At 36.0% G+C, this 17918-nt stretch overlaps 1 protein-coding gene across 1 annotated transcript in view; it reads left to right on the top strand.

The window, feature by feature from the left end:
* The window catches only part of Cntn6 (contactin 6), a 241485-nt gene that overhangs the window by 92611 nt on the left and 130956 nt on the right, over nt 1-17918 (top strand). The window contains 1 exon segment of the mRNA XM_090324028.1: nt 11828-11954. Coding sequence (XP_090180154.1) covers nt 11828-11954 — 127 coding nt within the window.

A 17918-nucleotide genomic window follows, 5' to 3' on the forward strand; every position in this document is an offset into this window, starting at 1 on the left:
ATGAAATGTTGCATATTTACAGTTAGAGCAGACCCCGTCATGCAATTGGTCACTTCATGAGTTTTCCTATAAAAAATCATGGAAGGTAAATATTTTATTATTTAATGTAATATGCCTTAGTAAGAAAAGAATGTGGCTTTGAACATCAAAATATTAACTTAATGACTTAGTACTATGATTTGTTAGTTGTATGACCTTTAATAGGTCCCATATTGTTCAAAAAGTGGAAAATAAGAAACAGTAGCAGTTATTTTCATCGTATGATTGTCATTAATATAAAATGAAATAAAAATGGCAGCATTTAGCAAGCAAACATGTATATCCCTCAGTGTCATGTCTATAGTGTTACACTTCTGGTGGCAATACTTGTAAAGCCAACTTCCTCTCTATTTTTCTCATGAGTCTTGTGGGTTAAGTTACAAATGTGAGATTCACTGCAAAACTGTCCTTTGCTCTCTTAAGTACAATAGTCTAGTTGTTCAATCTTGCTTCCATATGTAGAAATCTAAGAGTGAATAAAATAAGAGTGATCATAATTGTTAGTTCAATGGATTATATTAATTAATAATGAAACATCACTCACCAACAAAATAGAACATTTTTCTTTTCTTTTTTTTTTGGGGGGGGGGGGAGGTGGTCATGGGGCTTGAAGTCGGCCTGGGCATTGTTCCCAAGCTCTTCAGCTCAAGGCTACCGCCCTCCCCGTGGGCCTAGGCACTGTCTCTGAACTTCCTTTGCTCAAGGCTACTGCTCTACCTCTTGAGCCATAGTGCCACTTTGGGCATTTTGTGTGTGTGTATGTGGTACTGAGGAATAGAACCCTGGACATCATGAATGCTAGGTAAGCATTCCAGCACTAAGCCATATTCTCAGCACTTGATCCTTTTTCTCCACATTTTGTTTTATTTTTGAGGCTTTTATAGTATTGGTATGGTTACTACCTATTGATTGGACATTGTCCCTAGTTTCTCTCGGGATACAGTTGATAGTGTAATATTGAGGTCTCCCAATAAACTCTCATGCCAACAATCATATGGTCAACGCATCCAATAATGCCCCTATCCCTCACCATAAATCACACTTCATTGGCATAGAATGTGTGGCGCGTGGCCCCAAGCTCCCAGGTGAGAACATACACTGTTATCATGTAGCAAATTCCAAGGGCTCAGGGACAACTTCCAGGAAGTGTCAAACCTTTCTTTGGACACGTTTAATCTCTTACTGAGCAGATAAGTGGTTCCAAGCTCATTAAATGTATACTATAAGCATTCCTATGATTTCTAATTCCTAATGCTAAGTCATTCAGGAATAAATGGTAGCATGAACAGATATTTGTCTTGCCTGAATAATGTAAAAGTACTACTGAACTCATAATCATTGTACTTTCCTTTTTCTTGTGCATCAGTTCAGATAGTTAAGGTACTTTTAGTCATTCATGATAATGAAGTGTAAGTGGTTGAAAATTCCTACTTAGCCTTTGGTTTGACTTTTCCTCATTCTTCTTTCTTCATTTAGTTGTCGAATGAACTTGTGTGTCCACAGACATATTCTGGTACATATTTTTAGTCAGCCCCTGGGGCTGTCTTGACAAATGTTGGGGAGCTTATTCTTTTTTTTTTTGCCAGTCCTGTGCTTGAGCTCAGGGCCTGAGCACTGTCCTTGGACTTTCTCAAGGCTAGAGCTCTACCACTTGAGCCTCAGCACCACTTCAGGCTTTTTCTATATATGTGGTACCAAGGAATCGAACCCGGGTCTTCGTCCATGCTAGGCAAGCACTTTAACCACTAGGCCAAACTCCCGGCCGGGGGGAGCTTATTCTTTATGAATAAGATGTTACTATTCTCACCTTAAGGATAATCTGATTTACCCATTCTGTAGAGATATCTCATTGTTGCTTTTTATTCACTCTTTATATAATAAAATATAATTAATATAGTATAATATAGTATAGATAGATATGTATAGAGATAGATATTCTATACCATTTCCACAGCCAAAGAATTTTTTTTCATGAGCTCACAGAAGCTTGTCCTCAAATCAGCAGCAAGTTATTTCTTTTATTCTCCTTAGTCTGAAAAGTTACCCTTTCTGTCATAACACAAAGAAGACGCAGTTAAAGGTCAGGTTCCATCTCATTAACGATTATAAGGATTTCCAACTAATTTGCCTGTATTTTTCGAAAGATGTCCTTTAAACCATGTGATTCAATCAGGAAGAATTTTGTTGTAGAAATAAGTATTATTTCACAGCATTTGTTTCAAGCATTGGCTTTTGCTCAGGGTGAACGTTCATGCTGCGCTTTCTGTGTTACTTTAGTGTGGTGATCTCTGCAGACATTGCTCAGGGTTATAGAATAGGAAGCCTGGAGCATGGTGGGTGGTGGAGGGTTTGACTATGGATTATCAGTATTAATTGTCTGTGTAACTGGGTCACTGGGCTACCTGGATCCATGCTTATTACCTCAGCAGAACCGCTTAACTTCCCAGATAAAAAGGAGACAGTAGGGGCTGGGAGTTTGGCCTAATGGTAGAGTGCTTGCCTAGCATGCATGAAGACCCGGGTTTGATTCCTTGGTACCACATACAAAAAAAAAAAGCCAGAAGTGGTGCTGAGGCTCAAGTGGTAGAATCCTAGCCTTGAGAAAGTCCAAGGACAGTGCTCAGGTCCTGAGCCCAAGCCCAGGACTGGCAAAAAAGTAAAGGAGACAGTAGTGCTATAACCTTGTACTTTTCAGATCTATGAAATATAAAGATTTTTGTTTGTTTGTTCATTTTACCTTTTCGGTTCTTTCCCATTTGCCCTTCTTCTAAATGTGAGAGACCCTAATGAGGCACTCAGGAAATGTGTATACACTTATCAAAGGTTTTGATGAATGTTAACTGACATCATAGACACAAACCTTTTAGACCAGGACCTGGCACATTTTAAGACATCATTTAAGATCCTCATTCAAAACAACATCCATATACAAGTGAACATGAAATAAATGTTTTTACGTTAAAAATAGTTTGGAGATGGATTTATAGGAAATATATTAGTGATAATATACATTTTTAAAGCTGTGATTCTTCTCCATTTATTTATTGATCCACTAAATATGCTTCCAGCAATTGTTACATGGCTTTTACTATTGCAAGTGGTGGTTATTCAGAGGTAAACAAAAATAGTCCTAAATACAGGATGCCCATCCAGGATGCCTTGGTGAGGTCTGAGCTCTGTATGTATGGCAGTGACCAATACCTATGGGAGAAGAGATGTGGAGGAAACATATTCAGCTCACTAACATTAGTATTAATCTTTTGTCATTTGTGAATCTGTCAGCTGCTCTAAAACTCTTGAACTCTGAAAGAATTTTCCCTGAGATAAGAGGTTATTCACAGACTCTCATCTCACTGCCTGTGTCTGCCTGAAATAATGCCTCAGCCAGTTGTTGCAGGTTATAGACATAATTGGCTATTAGTCATTTTGGTGCCATTGTTCCTGACATCCATTTCAGCATCATCTCCCAGCCATCTGAAAAGCAAGGTCCTGGTTTCTGATTAATCTTTGACTGGTCATCGAGGATATTGAAGTAGCTCCTGGTTAATTAGGCCATTTTGTCTCTAAGCTCCTCTTTTTCCTGAACATTAGAATGATAGAGATGCCAGCCATTCTAAGCACATCCCTGAAACCTTACTAATCAGCTTAGGTGATTTGCGAGGAGTATCGTTCAAGTTGTTCAAGTCAAATTGTTGTGAGAGGTGATAACTAAGTGGGCATTTTTTTAAATTTCCAAATCAATTGCACACATGTAATGAAGGCTAAGGAGCATATACAGTAAGATGTAATAATAACTAACAATTGTTTATGCATTGCAAAGATGCACACACATACAAGGTGATAAAATAGAGGAGCTATTTAGTGAAGAATCTTCTCTATTTTATGATTTCTCTACACTTGGCCACTCACAGCACTGATGTTCAAGCCTCTCACTATTAAGTGAGAATGGTGTTAGTATTTACAGGGCGATGGGAAGAATGAAATGACTGCAAATAAAATCTATCTCAGTGTCTGCCTTATGATATATGCTACTTATAAGGTAACTATTATTCTAGGGAACTATCCTTTTCTCCCAAACAAATGTAAAGGAATCAATGCATTTTCCAATAATATACATTAAAAAATAAATTCCTCATTTTAACCAAGATTGTAGACAATTGGGAATAAAAGGTAGGCTTGTCAAATTTTGCTATTTCCATAGAACTTTTTATATATGTTTATAGAAATATATGATGTATATGTATTTATATAGTTATGTATATGTGTATATATAAATGTATCTTTATACATAGTAAATATATATGTGTATATACAAATACATAAATAAAGGATGTAAGCTTATCTTTCTTGGCATTTTTTCATCTAAAACAAATAAACAAATTCTCCTGACTCCAGAGCAACAGTAGAAATAGCCAAGGTTATAGCTTCAAGAAAGAAAACAGACAAGGTTGTTAGGCCTCTTTGTAGTGTGTTAGGCCATTTAAAAGATTTCCTTAAATCACAGTTCTTTCCTTTTTTACATACAGATTTTTCAAATCTGGACTCTTTTTTTCAGCTCTTTAATTGCTCATCTACTTGTTAGACTATATAGTATTAACTTTTGATTTAAAAAGAAAAAAAAACCTGGCAGCATTATCATTTGAGCAGAGTTTTGTCTTTGATAGGTACTTGAACATCTGTGCCAGATGAGGTGCCAATGTGATTCTTCGTCCTTAACGGTTGCTTTGTTTGTTTTTACATTTTGAAGCCATTTCTGGCTGTGCATCCCAAAGTTGAACTCTTTATCTTCCTGCCTCAGCCTACAGAATGCTGGGAGGGTAGAGCTGTGCACCAATGCCAGCTCTCCCTTGCTCTCTACAATGATGGAAAAGTCACTGGATTCATCTCTGTCCTTGTCAGATCTAACCTTGCCTAGATTGTTGTTTTGAGGCATGGTTATCCTGTGCAGCTTTCTGCCTCAGTCATTCAAGCTCTGGGGTTACAGCTGTTTGCCCCCACTTCATTTTCTGGATTTCTCTAAATATTCTCTGATTTCTTTCAAATCAAGGCTTTTTGTTTGTTTGTTTGTTTGCTACTGGTCCTGGGGCTTGAACTGCTCCAACCTTGAGCCTTAGTATTCCACCTCTTGATGGTTTTTTTTTTTCTGAATAGTTTATTGAAAATAAGAATCTCTTGGACTTTCCTGCCTTGGCAGGCTTCAAACTGTGATCCTCAGATCTCAGCCTGCTGAGTAGCTAGGATTACACTCATGAGCCACCAGTGCCCGGCTCAAATCAAAGCATTTTTACTTACTTATCCTTACTGTTTTGGAAAGAATACATTTATTCCTTCTTTTCTTGCATTGCTAGAGTCATGGTTTTAAATGTTAACTAACTGGTTTAAATTATTTTCTCTCAAACATTAGGAAATTAACATTTCATCAGAGAGCTGTAGTAAGACTCAAATCAGGAAATAAAGGCTGAGTTAACAGACATAATGCTTACGAGGTTGACAAAAAATATCATTATCACTACTATCTTTCCAAATATCAGCTTGGGTATCACTTGTACTATAGAGCACTCTCTGGCTTTATATGATTCCTTTAGATTAAAATTAATATTAACCATCAGAAGTGCAATTCAAACTTGAATTATAGGGGCCGGGAGTTTGGCCTAGTGCTAGAGTGCTTGCCTAGCATGCACGAAGACCCGGGTTCGATTCTTGGTACCACATACATAGAAAAAAAAAACTGGAAGTGGTGCTGAGGCTCAAGTGGTAGAGCTCTAACCTTGAGAAAGTCCAAGGACAGTGCTTAGGCCCTGAGCTCAAGCCCAGGCCTGGCAAAAAAAACAAACAAACAAACTTGAATTATACTTCTAAGAAATTATACTAAGGAAATAATTATTAAATGTGACAGTGTACATTGTCACATTATTTATACTCATTGGGAAAAAAATCAATCCACATAAATGTTTCTCTCTGGATATGGCAGACAGTGAATTATTATAGGGCTTTTAAAAGTAGTGTTCAATGAAAATAAAAATTTGCCAGGACCAATGAATAACATGAAATACTTAGATTTCATTGTTACCTGGTTATTAGTAGCTATTAAACAATGACGGAATACTGAGAGGTTTAATTCAGTGGTAGAGCCTATACTCAGCATCTAAAAGATCCTGGCTTCAAGGTCCAGGACCAAAACCTTTCTTTTTTATTTGTTTGTTTTTATTTTAAAAATGTATTTATTTTTACATCATATTTCAAATGTCATGTATAACAAATAAGTATTGAAGAAGGGAATCTCTATATACAATCACTGGGACATAGATTTTAGAACATAATTAAAATTATGCTGAGGGTTTGTATGTCATAGATACAAATTAGTACATGTAGAGTATATAGCCCATCATAGATTTTTTTTTTGCCAGTCCTGGGCTTAAGCTCAGGGCCTGAGCACTGTCCTTGGATTTTTCTCAAGGCTAGAACTCTACCACTTGAGCCTCAACACCACTTCTGGTTTTTTCTAAGTATGTGGTACCAAGGAATCGAACCCGGGTCTTCGTGCATGCTAGGCAAGCACTCTACCACTAGGCCAAACTCCCAGGCCAAATCTTATATCTTTTTAAAATTTTTTTATTTTTTTTTTGCCAGTCCTGGGCTTGGGTTCAGGGTATGAGCAGTCTCCTTGGACTTTCTCAAGGCTAGCACTCTACCACTTGAGCCTCAGCACCACTTCTGGCTTTTTTCTATGTGTGTGGTACTGAGGAATCGAACCTGGGTCTTTGTGCATGCTAGACAAGCACTCTACAACTAGGCCAAACTCCCAGCCCCCCCATCATAGATTTTTATGTTTATGTAGTTCAGCACCAAAATCTTAATAAAAATAAAGATAATATTGAAAAAATTAGGAAATAAGATGTCTCAGCAATTTCATGATTATTTTGCAATGGCAAAGATTAGCATTTTATTCACTTGTACTCTGAGTCTTATAAGGGTCCACGGTGAGAATCTACTTTTATAATGGAATAAAATATTAAGTGCAAGGAGTGCTGGTAGAGTAAGTGAAGCTTTTCCTACCTGCATGCTCAAGGCTCCTGCATACCATTGAGGCCTCTCACATGTCTCATCTCTTGTTTTCTTTCTGCCCTGTGGTTGACAACCCTGGCGTAAGATGGCAAGCAATAAGAATGAAGGGATAATAACTAAGAAGGGGAAGGATGAAATGTCTTATAAGCTTAACATCTTGGGAAACTAGGTATATTCAAAAAATGTAGTGAGAAAAAGGCTCAAATTAAAAGATTCAGGACTGTTGAGCAGAGAAGGAATAAACAGAAAATATCAAGGGCTTTGCTCCCCCAGGAATCAGTTTTCCTGCTCATAAAAGAAAATTTCATTGATTATGAGTCTGAAAAAAAAGGAAAAAGAAAATCTCCCTCATTCTTGGCATTTCTATACACTGTCCTTGCCATCTAATCTTTATATTGAGAAGAAGACAATATAGCATAATGAATCGAGGGAAGTTGTTTCATTTTGTTATTTCATAATTTGAATTCAGTCTAGTATAATTATGGTGTTTATGGAGTTTAAACTGATGTAGCAGGAGAGAAATAGAGAGATGAGTGTTCAACCCACACTAGCAGTGGGCAGAGCATTCCTTTATAAGAAAGATCATTTTGCTACATGCATGAAACATAGAAGAAGGTTTTGTCAGCCAATAATTTTAATTGGTAAGAAGCTCTCATCATAAATCTAATTCTACACAAATAAGTCTTAAATCCAAATAAGGAAAATAGTAGCATAACTGTTTCACAGTTACAGCAAAAGAGACCACAAACAAGGACAAGTCTGCCACAGAATTATAAATGAGCTGATCTGCTCTTGGCTCTAGGCAAGATTCCTGAGACAGTAATAAGGAAAGAGACTACCAAACATCCAGAGACATATTAGCTGATAAAACTTAATCAGGCTAGTTTCACAAAGGGCAAATCTTTTCTGACAAAATTGGTGGCATTTTTGTATGGTACACAGGTCAGAAAAACAATGTGACTGGAATAAGAGAATTCAACCTAAGAAGGCAGGAATGCATAGATGAAATCTATAGGAATGAGATATTGTCTTAGTTTTCCAAACAAGGTGTGAGCAACATTCAATCCCCCAAAAAACTGATTTCATTAAGATCTCCATGTTGACAATAAACACAGAAAGGCAGGATTGATAGACTGGTATAATTAGCTGAGATTCTCTTACCAAAATTCCACATTGCTTAACATCAAATGTTATACATTCAGGATGTGTACCGATGTCTGCTATTCTGAGATGTTTAAAATGTTCTCTCTCAGTTATGGATTTATTTCTTCCAGATGTTGTCCTTCCCTTTTGGGGAGGCTTTCTGAGTTTTATCTCAGGAAGAAATCAATGGGCCATTATAATATCTAAAAAATATTATGGGATCGTCTGACTTTTTTATTCAAGGACATTTTAGGCAGTACTTTTAGATGCTTTGTGTACTTGACCGTGTGCTATTATATTTCCAGGGTTAATGTTAAAATGCTTTAAAATTGGGCAACTAATAGAGTCAAAGACCCAGAAGTTCAAAAAACTTGAATCTTTTCAGTTGGCTTCTTAGTGTCACTATCCAGATAAATTCTTTTATTCTAAAAAAATAATCCAAACACAATATAATACAAGCAAGTTGATTTGCAGTTGTTGCTTTTCCTTATCTATTCTTCTTTATTGTCTCATATATTTTTACATTAGTCTATCTACTGGACCATGTCATAATTTTCTTTTACTCAGGTTACTGAAAACATGGCCTGGATATTTCATTCTGATTTAATTTTGATTATGAAATTTCTCCCAAAGGGCAAATAAGAAGCCTCCAGATTACCAACACTAGGTTTATTATTATTATTATTGTTTATCATATAATCGTTTTACTATATAAACTGAAAGATTCCAGGCCTTAATTTTTTGAATCATATTATTATAGTGGATTACAAGGCAAAGAAAGAAGAATTAACATTTCTGCTGAAGTTGTGGTGAATGGTCAATTGGCTTAGCTGACATGATCCATTTATGATTACAAAATACACTTAAAGGAAGGAGAAGAAGGGAGAAAAAGAATCATGAAGATGTGTCTATGGATGGAGTAGGTTAATATTCTGTGGTGACTTTGGAGCTGGAGAAAAATGTCCATAAGCCCAAAAGTGCGACAAATATTATAGGGGGGTGGCAGCCAAAGACACCCATTTTGAACATTGACCTATATGAGACAAAAAAAAACTCGTCATTATTGATTTATAGATATAGAAAACTAATAGGATGGTGTCCTAGAAAGATATTGGCAATATCTTATGAAAAAAATTCTTTTAAAAACTTTTGTAAATGTTGAAGATTCCTGGCCTCTGTCCTCAACTTCATTTCAGGTCTTTCTATGTTATTATGAGTCCTTTTCACTAAGTAATGTCATGAAGTGTGACTCTCTCACACTGTAGCACAGTGTACCAATACCAATATCTATGAAATGCTGAGCAACATAAATATATCTGCTTTTAATGGTATGTGTGTATGTGTGTGTGTGTGTGTGTGCGCATGCGTGTGTGCCCATGTACCCACGTACATGTGTGCTTGTCCTGGGGCTGGAACTCAGGGCCTGAACACTGTCCCTCAGCATCTTTGCTAGTGCTCTGCCACTTGAGCCATAGTGCCATTTTTGGCTTTTTGGTGGTGAATTGAAAGTAAAGAGTCTTAGACTTTTCTGTCTAGGCTGATTCCAAACTGCAGTCCTCAGATCTCAGCTGAGTAGCTAGGATTACAGGCATGAGCCACCAAAGCCTTGTTCAATTTTTTTCTTAATTATGATCCATTTGGCAGTCGTATACCAGTTTCTAATTGTTGCCGGGTGCTCTGTAATCTTACAGTTGTCTTGTTTTTCTGCCTGTTGTCCCTCTATGGCCGAGTTGACCAGGTTTGTCTCTTGGAAACACTTCCTCAATGTCCCTCAGATTTTCAGGGCAACTTCTGTGACACTGTGGCCTTTGTTTCACAATACCTTTTACTAGTTTCCTCTCACTGGGTTGATCCTCAATTATTTCTATATGTTGCTACTCAGCTGTGGGTTCTTTTTTCTTCTATATGCTCATTCTGATGACCGTAAAATTCATATATCTTCAGCCCATAATTCTCATCTGAACTCCAAATTCAGGTAGAAGAATTAAATCTTAGGTAAATTTAGAAGGATACACCAAACATACTTGTAAAATAAAACAATTGCTTCCTACCTGCATCACCAAAAGCCTACTGGCTGAGGTTTTTCCTCCTTTCAGAAAATGGAAAATAGATCTCAAACTACATTTTCTAAGCCTTGTACTTTTCTAAGCCATTTTCTACCTTTTACCAATCCTCACCTTCCATATTTTCCTCAAATACATTACAATTTTCATTATTCCCATTCTGTAAAAATATAAATAAATGAAGTCAATTTGGAGTCGAGTCATTATCCATCTCTACCACAAACACTCTAGTCTGGACCACCATTAGCTTTCCTTTATCAATATCTTCAGTCTTAGGGAGTTAACACCTGCTGCTTCTTTGTCTTGTCTAGAATTGTTTCCCTCCTACTCTCTTTAAATTTCTATATAGTTATCACCTCTACCCAGATTTCTTGGCTTATTTACCTTCTGTTTCCCTTCATACCAATCTCATATACCATGTGTTTATTTATTGAATCTTTTCACACTTCTAATTAGATTACAGGGTAAGTCATAACAGAAGCTTTCCTGATATAGTTCACTGGTATATTTTTAGGTCCTTCATAGAGTTCTTATATAATACAAGCTCACAGATATTTGTTCAATATTACTCAATAAATGAATGAAAAATGAATGAAACAAATCTACTTTCTGCTCTTATGTCATACTTATGGTCTCTCATCTTTCACTTATCTTTCTTCTTTAGTAGTTAAAGGCTTCAACATACAAACATGCTTGACTTCACTGATAAAATCAACTAGCTTATAGTACTTTTTAACCTCCCCTCGTCCCTCACATCTGATCACTTTTAGTATTTTGTTGGCATTGATTCTTAATGCTTCACAATAAGTACCACGTCATTCTCCTTTTCTTTATACTGCTGATCGTGCCCAGTTATCTCAGTGTTTTTGAGTACTTGATAAATAACTATTCTGATGGTTTCTCTTTCCCTATCCTTTTCCCAGTGGGTTATAGATTTAAATATACCATAAACCAGATCAAAGAAAAATGGGAGAATTGTTCTAGATTGAAAGTGACCTCAGCCAGGGGCTGGTGGCTCATGCTTGTAATCCTAGCTACTCAGGGGACTGAGACCTGACCTCTGAAATACCAAGCCAGAGCATGCAGAAAAGTCCATCAGGCTCTTACTTCCAATTACCTAGGAAGACATTAAAAGTAGAACTGTGACTCAAGTGATAGAGTTCCAGTGGTGAGTGAAAATTCCAAGTGAGAGGATGAAATCCTGAGTTCTAGACCCAGTTCTGACACAAAGGAAAAAAATAAATATGAGTGACTACAATGAAAAATAAGAAAACATGTAAAATAAGAAAAAATGTAAACAAAGTTATTGGGGGGGGAACTCCCTCTGTTGCAAAGTTCATATATGTGGTCCAGAAAAAGAAAGAAAAAGATCTCTCTTTACAACATTTCCTCCGGGCTTGAGATGGTTTCTAGGCAAAATGGTTTTTAAAAAGTGGGTAGAGAGATGATACTGAACACCTCCCCGCACTCAGATGGGGGCATGCGTCTTAGCTAGTGTTCCTCTTTTCTATTCCCAGGTGAGAGCCGTTTGAGCCTTCCTGTTTTCACCCAAGAGCCAGAAGATGTCATTTTTCCTTTGGATGTATCAAGATCTGAAATCATCCTGCATTGCGCTGCTCGTGGTAACCCTTCTCCTCATTATAGGTAAAAAATCCTCCCCCGGCATGGCTCTGCTTTCTTTCCCCTTTGCCTTTGATAGAAGCATAAACACAGTTAAGGGCTTTAAAAGGGCCATCATTGGATATGTACAGTTCACAGCATTTATTCACACTGGTATATAGCCGTGTATTCACTACTCATAGAAAGACACAGATATTTCCAAATCTGTCCCCCCATGCCATTTCCAGGCAGTTCTTTCGAGTAACCACTTCTATGTCTCTATCTTACTTGATTGGTACATTTATTCTTGAGAGACAACACCACAGAGAGCCATATTGTAATTAGAACTGGGATTAAACAAGCATAGGAAGGTAGAAACATATGAGGACAGGATGACAGTAAGAAAAGAAACAAGAAAGAAATGTGCTTGCTTCATTGGAAACAGGAAAAAAGAAAGTGCTTTCTCAATCCATGCACAAGTTTGGGACAAGGCCTGTTCACAATGACTTAAAAATGGGCCCATAAAAGTAATTGATCAAGATGGAAATTTAAGTGGTGTGTGTGTGTGTGTGTTTGTGTGTGTGTGTGTGTGTGTGTGTGTGTTTGTGTGTGCATGTTTGTGTGTGCTGGTACTGGAGCTTGAACTGAAGGCTTAACTTAGACTTTTCATTCAAGGGTGGAACTTCGCCACTTGAGTGATAGCTCCATTTTTGACGTTTTACAAGTTAATTGGAAATTAGTCTCATAGACTTTCCTGTTCAGGTAGCCTTTGAGCTAAGATCCTCAGATCTGTAATAACTAGGATTACAGGCATGAGATACTGGCACCCTGCTTAAATTCATTTTGCCAGATAAAATTCTGTAACTTTGTCAGAAGATCCCATTACACAGAAAGTGCCAGTTATGGAAAAATGTTGTTAAAGACATGTCTGTTCCTCCTATGGTGGACACATAATTTCTGTTATGGGTAAATGGAAAAAAATAGATTTGTCTTATATATAAAATAAAGAATAAGAGTGGAGAAGTGTAAAAATGTCTTCTTATTTATACAACTTACAGAAAGGCAATTTGGTTCACATTGTGGGTGGAATTGACAAATTTAAAAAATAGATGCATATATAAATTATACCGTTTTAAATGACAAGAATATTTAGCTTATATGAAGTGTTCAGGTGATCTGAATACAAGAAAAAGAATAAATATTAAGATGACTTCTGACAATTGAGGTTTTAAGGCATTTTCTTAAAGTTCACATTTGACATATAGGGGTGAATTTACACATACACAAAATTAAAATTAACTATTTTAGTACATGTTTGCAAAATAGGTGGGTCTTGCTGGATTTTGATATTGTAATCTAAATACCATGTAAATTTGCATAATTCCTTTGATCTTAAATTTTACTAAGTTAATCTACCAATGGCTTAATTGTATAAAGTTAAAGGTATCCCGACCTTATCTTGTATTTTATACAAATATCTTGTTTTTCTTTTTATAACAAAGGAGCTAATAAGCTCTGTCTTCTTAACATTTCACTTATGAAAATTTTTCTATGATTATAATTACTTAATCAATGCACCTCAACTCTTAGGGAAAGATAAATCATTTTATCAATTGTTTCTCTTATTTAAGGGTTTGCTTGGTTGTTAGTTTGCTCTCCATAAATAATGATCTGTCTTATTTAATTGAATGTCAAGTTAAATATATAAAATCTGATGAACATCATTTTTCAAGAACATTCTAATATCTAAGGTTGTAATTTTAGGTTTTGAAAGCTAATTCAGTTGATTATAAAGTTGGCAAGGTTTGGTAGGGAAAGGAATATATAAATCCCCATACCTTTTAAAAGTTTGTTTTAAAAATCAGTTAAATGTGCCAAGTACATATAAAAAATAAGATGGGCTGGGACTGTGGCTTAGTAGTAGACTGCTTATCCAGCATGCATGATACCCTGGGTTCGATTCCCCAGTATCACATACACAGAAGAAGCCAGAAGTAGCACAGTAGCACAAGTGGTAGAGCTAGCCTTGAGCAAAAGAAGCTTAGGAGCAGCATCCAGAACCTGAGTTCAAGCCCAGGATTGGCAATAAATAAATAAATAAATAAATAAGATGTTATATAAAAATATGAATGGTGATTAAGTTAAAAAATTAGTCTGAAGACAATTTGGAAACTACCACAACTATGGAGAAATAAAGATTAAAGCAATAATATTATCAAGTAGCTTATGTTCCTAAAATATTTTGTAAACTAAAAGGCCGAGGAAAAGTAATTTAGCTTTATTCTTCTAATCTCTGTAACTTGGTTTAGCTCATCTCTAACATTATATTATAAAACACTCATAGAACAGAGGTTTGAAGAGAGAGCAGGAATTACATTTTTAATTCCCAAATGTCAAACTAAGACATAATTTCACTGCCAAGGGCAGAGTTATTTCAGATAAAAAGCACTAGTAACAAAGCATGAAATTTTGGCTTTCGTATGACCCTTTCTTACTTATATTTTGTTTTTGAACTCTCCTCCACAGTAGTAGTCACCTTACAGGGGAAAGAGTGAGAGGAAAAGAGAGCCAGGATAAAAGCCAAGGAGAGACAGACAGACAGACAGGCAGGCAGACAGATAGAAGGAAAAGTTTTATTATCACAAACAAAATATTTAAATTGTTTGATACAGTGTAAAAACAAACAGTGTAAAACAAAGAGCCTTTGTCTAGAATAAGAATTATCATATCAGATCTGTCTTCCCATTATATTTTTCTTTCTATAAGCTACCTTCTTTGTATAATAAAGGAGTCCTTGGGGCTGGGAGCATGGTAGTATATTCACCTAGCAGGCATGAAGTCCTGGGTTCGATTCCATAGAACCACATACATACGCTATGGCTCAAGTAGCAGAATGCTTGACCAAAAAGTGTCCAAGGAAAGTGCTCAGGCTCTGAGATCAAGTTCCAGAACTAACTAAATACATAAAAAAATTAATAAAATAAAGGAGTCCTTTTTTGCATAGTGTTTTTTTCATATATTTTTTATTGTAATTAATAGAAGGGTTACATGATATTTGCCAGATAGATGGTACATTAATTCCCATACATTGATACCCTTTCTCATGTCTTGGTCCCCATTTCCTTCCCCTCCACCCCCCCATCTTGTTTTCCCCCTTCCCTATCCAATTTCAAATAACCAAATACAAATATATCCAATATATCAGGTAACAAAGTGAGATACTGTAACAATATGAGATAACCAAGGGACAGCAAAAGAGATGAGAGATAACATAGTACCTTAATCTCTAGGATATAGAAACATAAGCCATATAATGAATGATTGTTGTTCTTAAGGTACTTGCATAGTGTTTTTTAAAAAGAAAGGCCAAATAAAATCTACTATTTAATTTATGAAAAAAATAAAACCCTACAGAATTATAGGTAAAAAATGTATTCTGTTTTCTCTTTTTAAGGGAATTGAGCTGTATATTTTCCCTTTATTAAATCCAGTACAGTGAGTACAATTTCATAGAAGTAATTAGCAATGTTAAAAGTAGAACTTTGGAAAGTTTAAGAACATTCTGAAGGTCACTTCCAATGAAGTTAATGTTGGCACAAACAGGAGGTAAGTGATAACAAGAAGACAGAAAAGCATTAGACAAGTCTAATTCAAAAGATTTCCTATGGAAAAGATTTCCCTTATTATTTCAAAGACCAAATAACAGAAGACAAAATGTAGCCAATAAACCTCCAAAAGGAGAAAGAAATGGGTCACTCAAAGATCGACTTGGGTAGGTTTGCTTATCTATATTTATTAAGTTCAGAAAAAAAGTAGGATAGCAAAGAACTTGTTTCCAACATTGTATTTAGGCAAATTAAATAATGTATACATAAATTATTTCTATGTAGGGCCGGGAGTTTGGCCTAGTGGTTAAAGTGCTTGCCTAGTATGCATGAAGACACCGGTTCGATTCCTCAGTACCACATACATAGAAAAAAAGCCGGAAGTGGGGCTGAGGCTCAAGTGGTAGAGCTCTAGCCTTGAGAAGATCCAAGGACAGTGTTCAGGCTCTGAGCTCAAGCCCAGGACTGGCAAAAAAAAATTATTTCTATGTAGATTATTATTTTTGTTCAAAAACACCAAAAACAAAAGGACTTAGTATTTTTTTTCAAAGATTTCTGACCCATTTTCTCATGACCTGGTCACCAGAGATGATTCTCTCTCCATCTTGTTAACTATTCCAGGGGAAAAAGCAGAATGCATATTAGTGTACAAATTTTATGACCAATGAAAATGGTGAAAGGCACATGACTTATCCAAAGATAGCAAACAAAGGATGAACTCTTCACAGAAAAAAAAAACAGTCTCATATTTATTTATTCTCATATTTATTAATTCTACATTGAGATCACTTAGTGATATTTAAAATTTAGGTTTTATTGATTTTCCTCAAAGTCTAGGAATATACCCAGAAATAAACACTTGGAATAAGCACTGAAAAACAAAGCTTAGTCTTTGAAACTATAAATATACACACACACACACACACACACACACACACAAACACACACATACACAACCGAGAGGCAACCAATATAGCCCCTAGTCATTATATTTTTTTTATACAGACACTAAAGCCTAATAGGAAAAGATGTTTCCCAGCAAAAGGTCCATATTTTAGTTCAAATCTATTTTGCTTCCTGGAATTAATGTATTAACTCATATGCTAAAAATAACCACGAACAGTATACTTTCTAGTTTAATCACAGGAAAATATTCGGGATTTGCAATGTTATCAGTAAAGTATCTATGACATTTGCTTGAATTCATTAGTACTATTTTCCCATTGATTTAAACATATTAATTAGGACAAAGCCCATACCAGGAACTGAACCCCTGGTCTATATGCGCCATTTAATAATCATTGTACCATAGTGATTAGAATGATTACAGGGATACTGTGAAAAATTCATTTGCTGCAGCTAAGCCAACAACTTTGAATTTGTGTTGAAAAACAATTACTGAGCTTAATTAGGAGCATGTAATGATGACAGCAGTTATTTCAGTGATTGATTCCAAAATTAAAGAGAGCTGGCAAACTAAGTAACGATATCTCCTTTGCTTTGAAAATGATAGGGAATGCAGAGATCCAAAGATCACGTCCTTTAAGCAAATTATGAAAGACAGAATTGCAGTACTTGCTGGGAGAATATTGGCCTCTTGAGACAGGCCTAAGGAAAGAGAAGTTTCTTATGTTTTCTTATGCAAATATTAAAAACAATAAGTCATGTCTACAAAGACCACATAGAAAAAAGAAATCCAGGCAGAGAGCATGGCCTTGTGGTAGAGTGCTCACCATTTACAAAGTCCTGAGCTGGATTTCTCAGTACCACATACACATCAAAAGCTGGAAGTGGTGCTGAAGCTCAAGTGATAGAGCGCTAGCCTTGAAAACGCCCAGTGACAGTGCCTGAGTTCTGAGATCAGGCCCTGAGTTCAAGTCCCGGGGATGGCACCAAAAAAAAAAAAATCCAGTGCATTATTTGACTGTTTTATTTATTTAGTGAAGAAAAGTTTAGTTATAAAAGAAATAGTGGCCTGTTACTGGTGACTCATGCCTGTAATCCTAGCTACTCAGGAAGCTGAGATATGAGGATTGAGGTTAAAATTTAGACTGGGCAGAAATGTTTGTAAGATTGTTTTTTCCTTTTAACCAGAAAAAAAAGCCAGAAATGAAAGTATAGCCAAGTAGCAGAGCATAGGCCCTGAGTTCAAGCCGTAGTAGTGACCTGAACAAATAGTTATATTAGATGAATTTGTGTGCTTTGCTCTTATTAATCAACTTATTGTAATGAAGCCTCGATTACAAGTCTATTATGAGTGGCTAGGGGTTTTGTTTTGTCTTCCTATTCCTATTTGTACTTGTTCCTATTTCTATGTGCATTTCTATAAATTGTTTATTTGACTTCACCTACTTTGTACCCTAGGACTATATCTTAATAACTATGTTGTGTTCATATATTTAAA

The sequence above is a fragment of the Megascapheus bottae genome, chromosome 33 (genome assembly GCF_031878675.1).
Source record: "Megascapheus bottae isolate mThoBot1 chromosome 33, mThoBot2.hap1, whole genome shotgun sequence".
NCBI classification, from domain to species: Eukaryota; Metazoa; Chordata; class Mammalia; order Rodentia; family Geomyidae; genus Megascapheus; species Megascapheus bottae.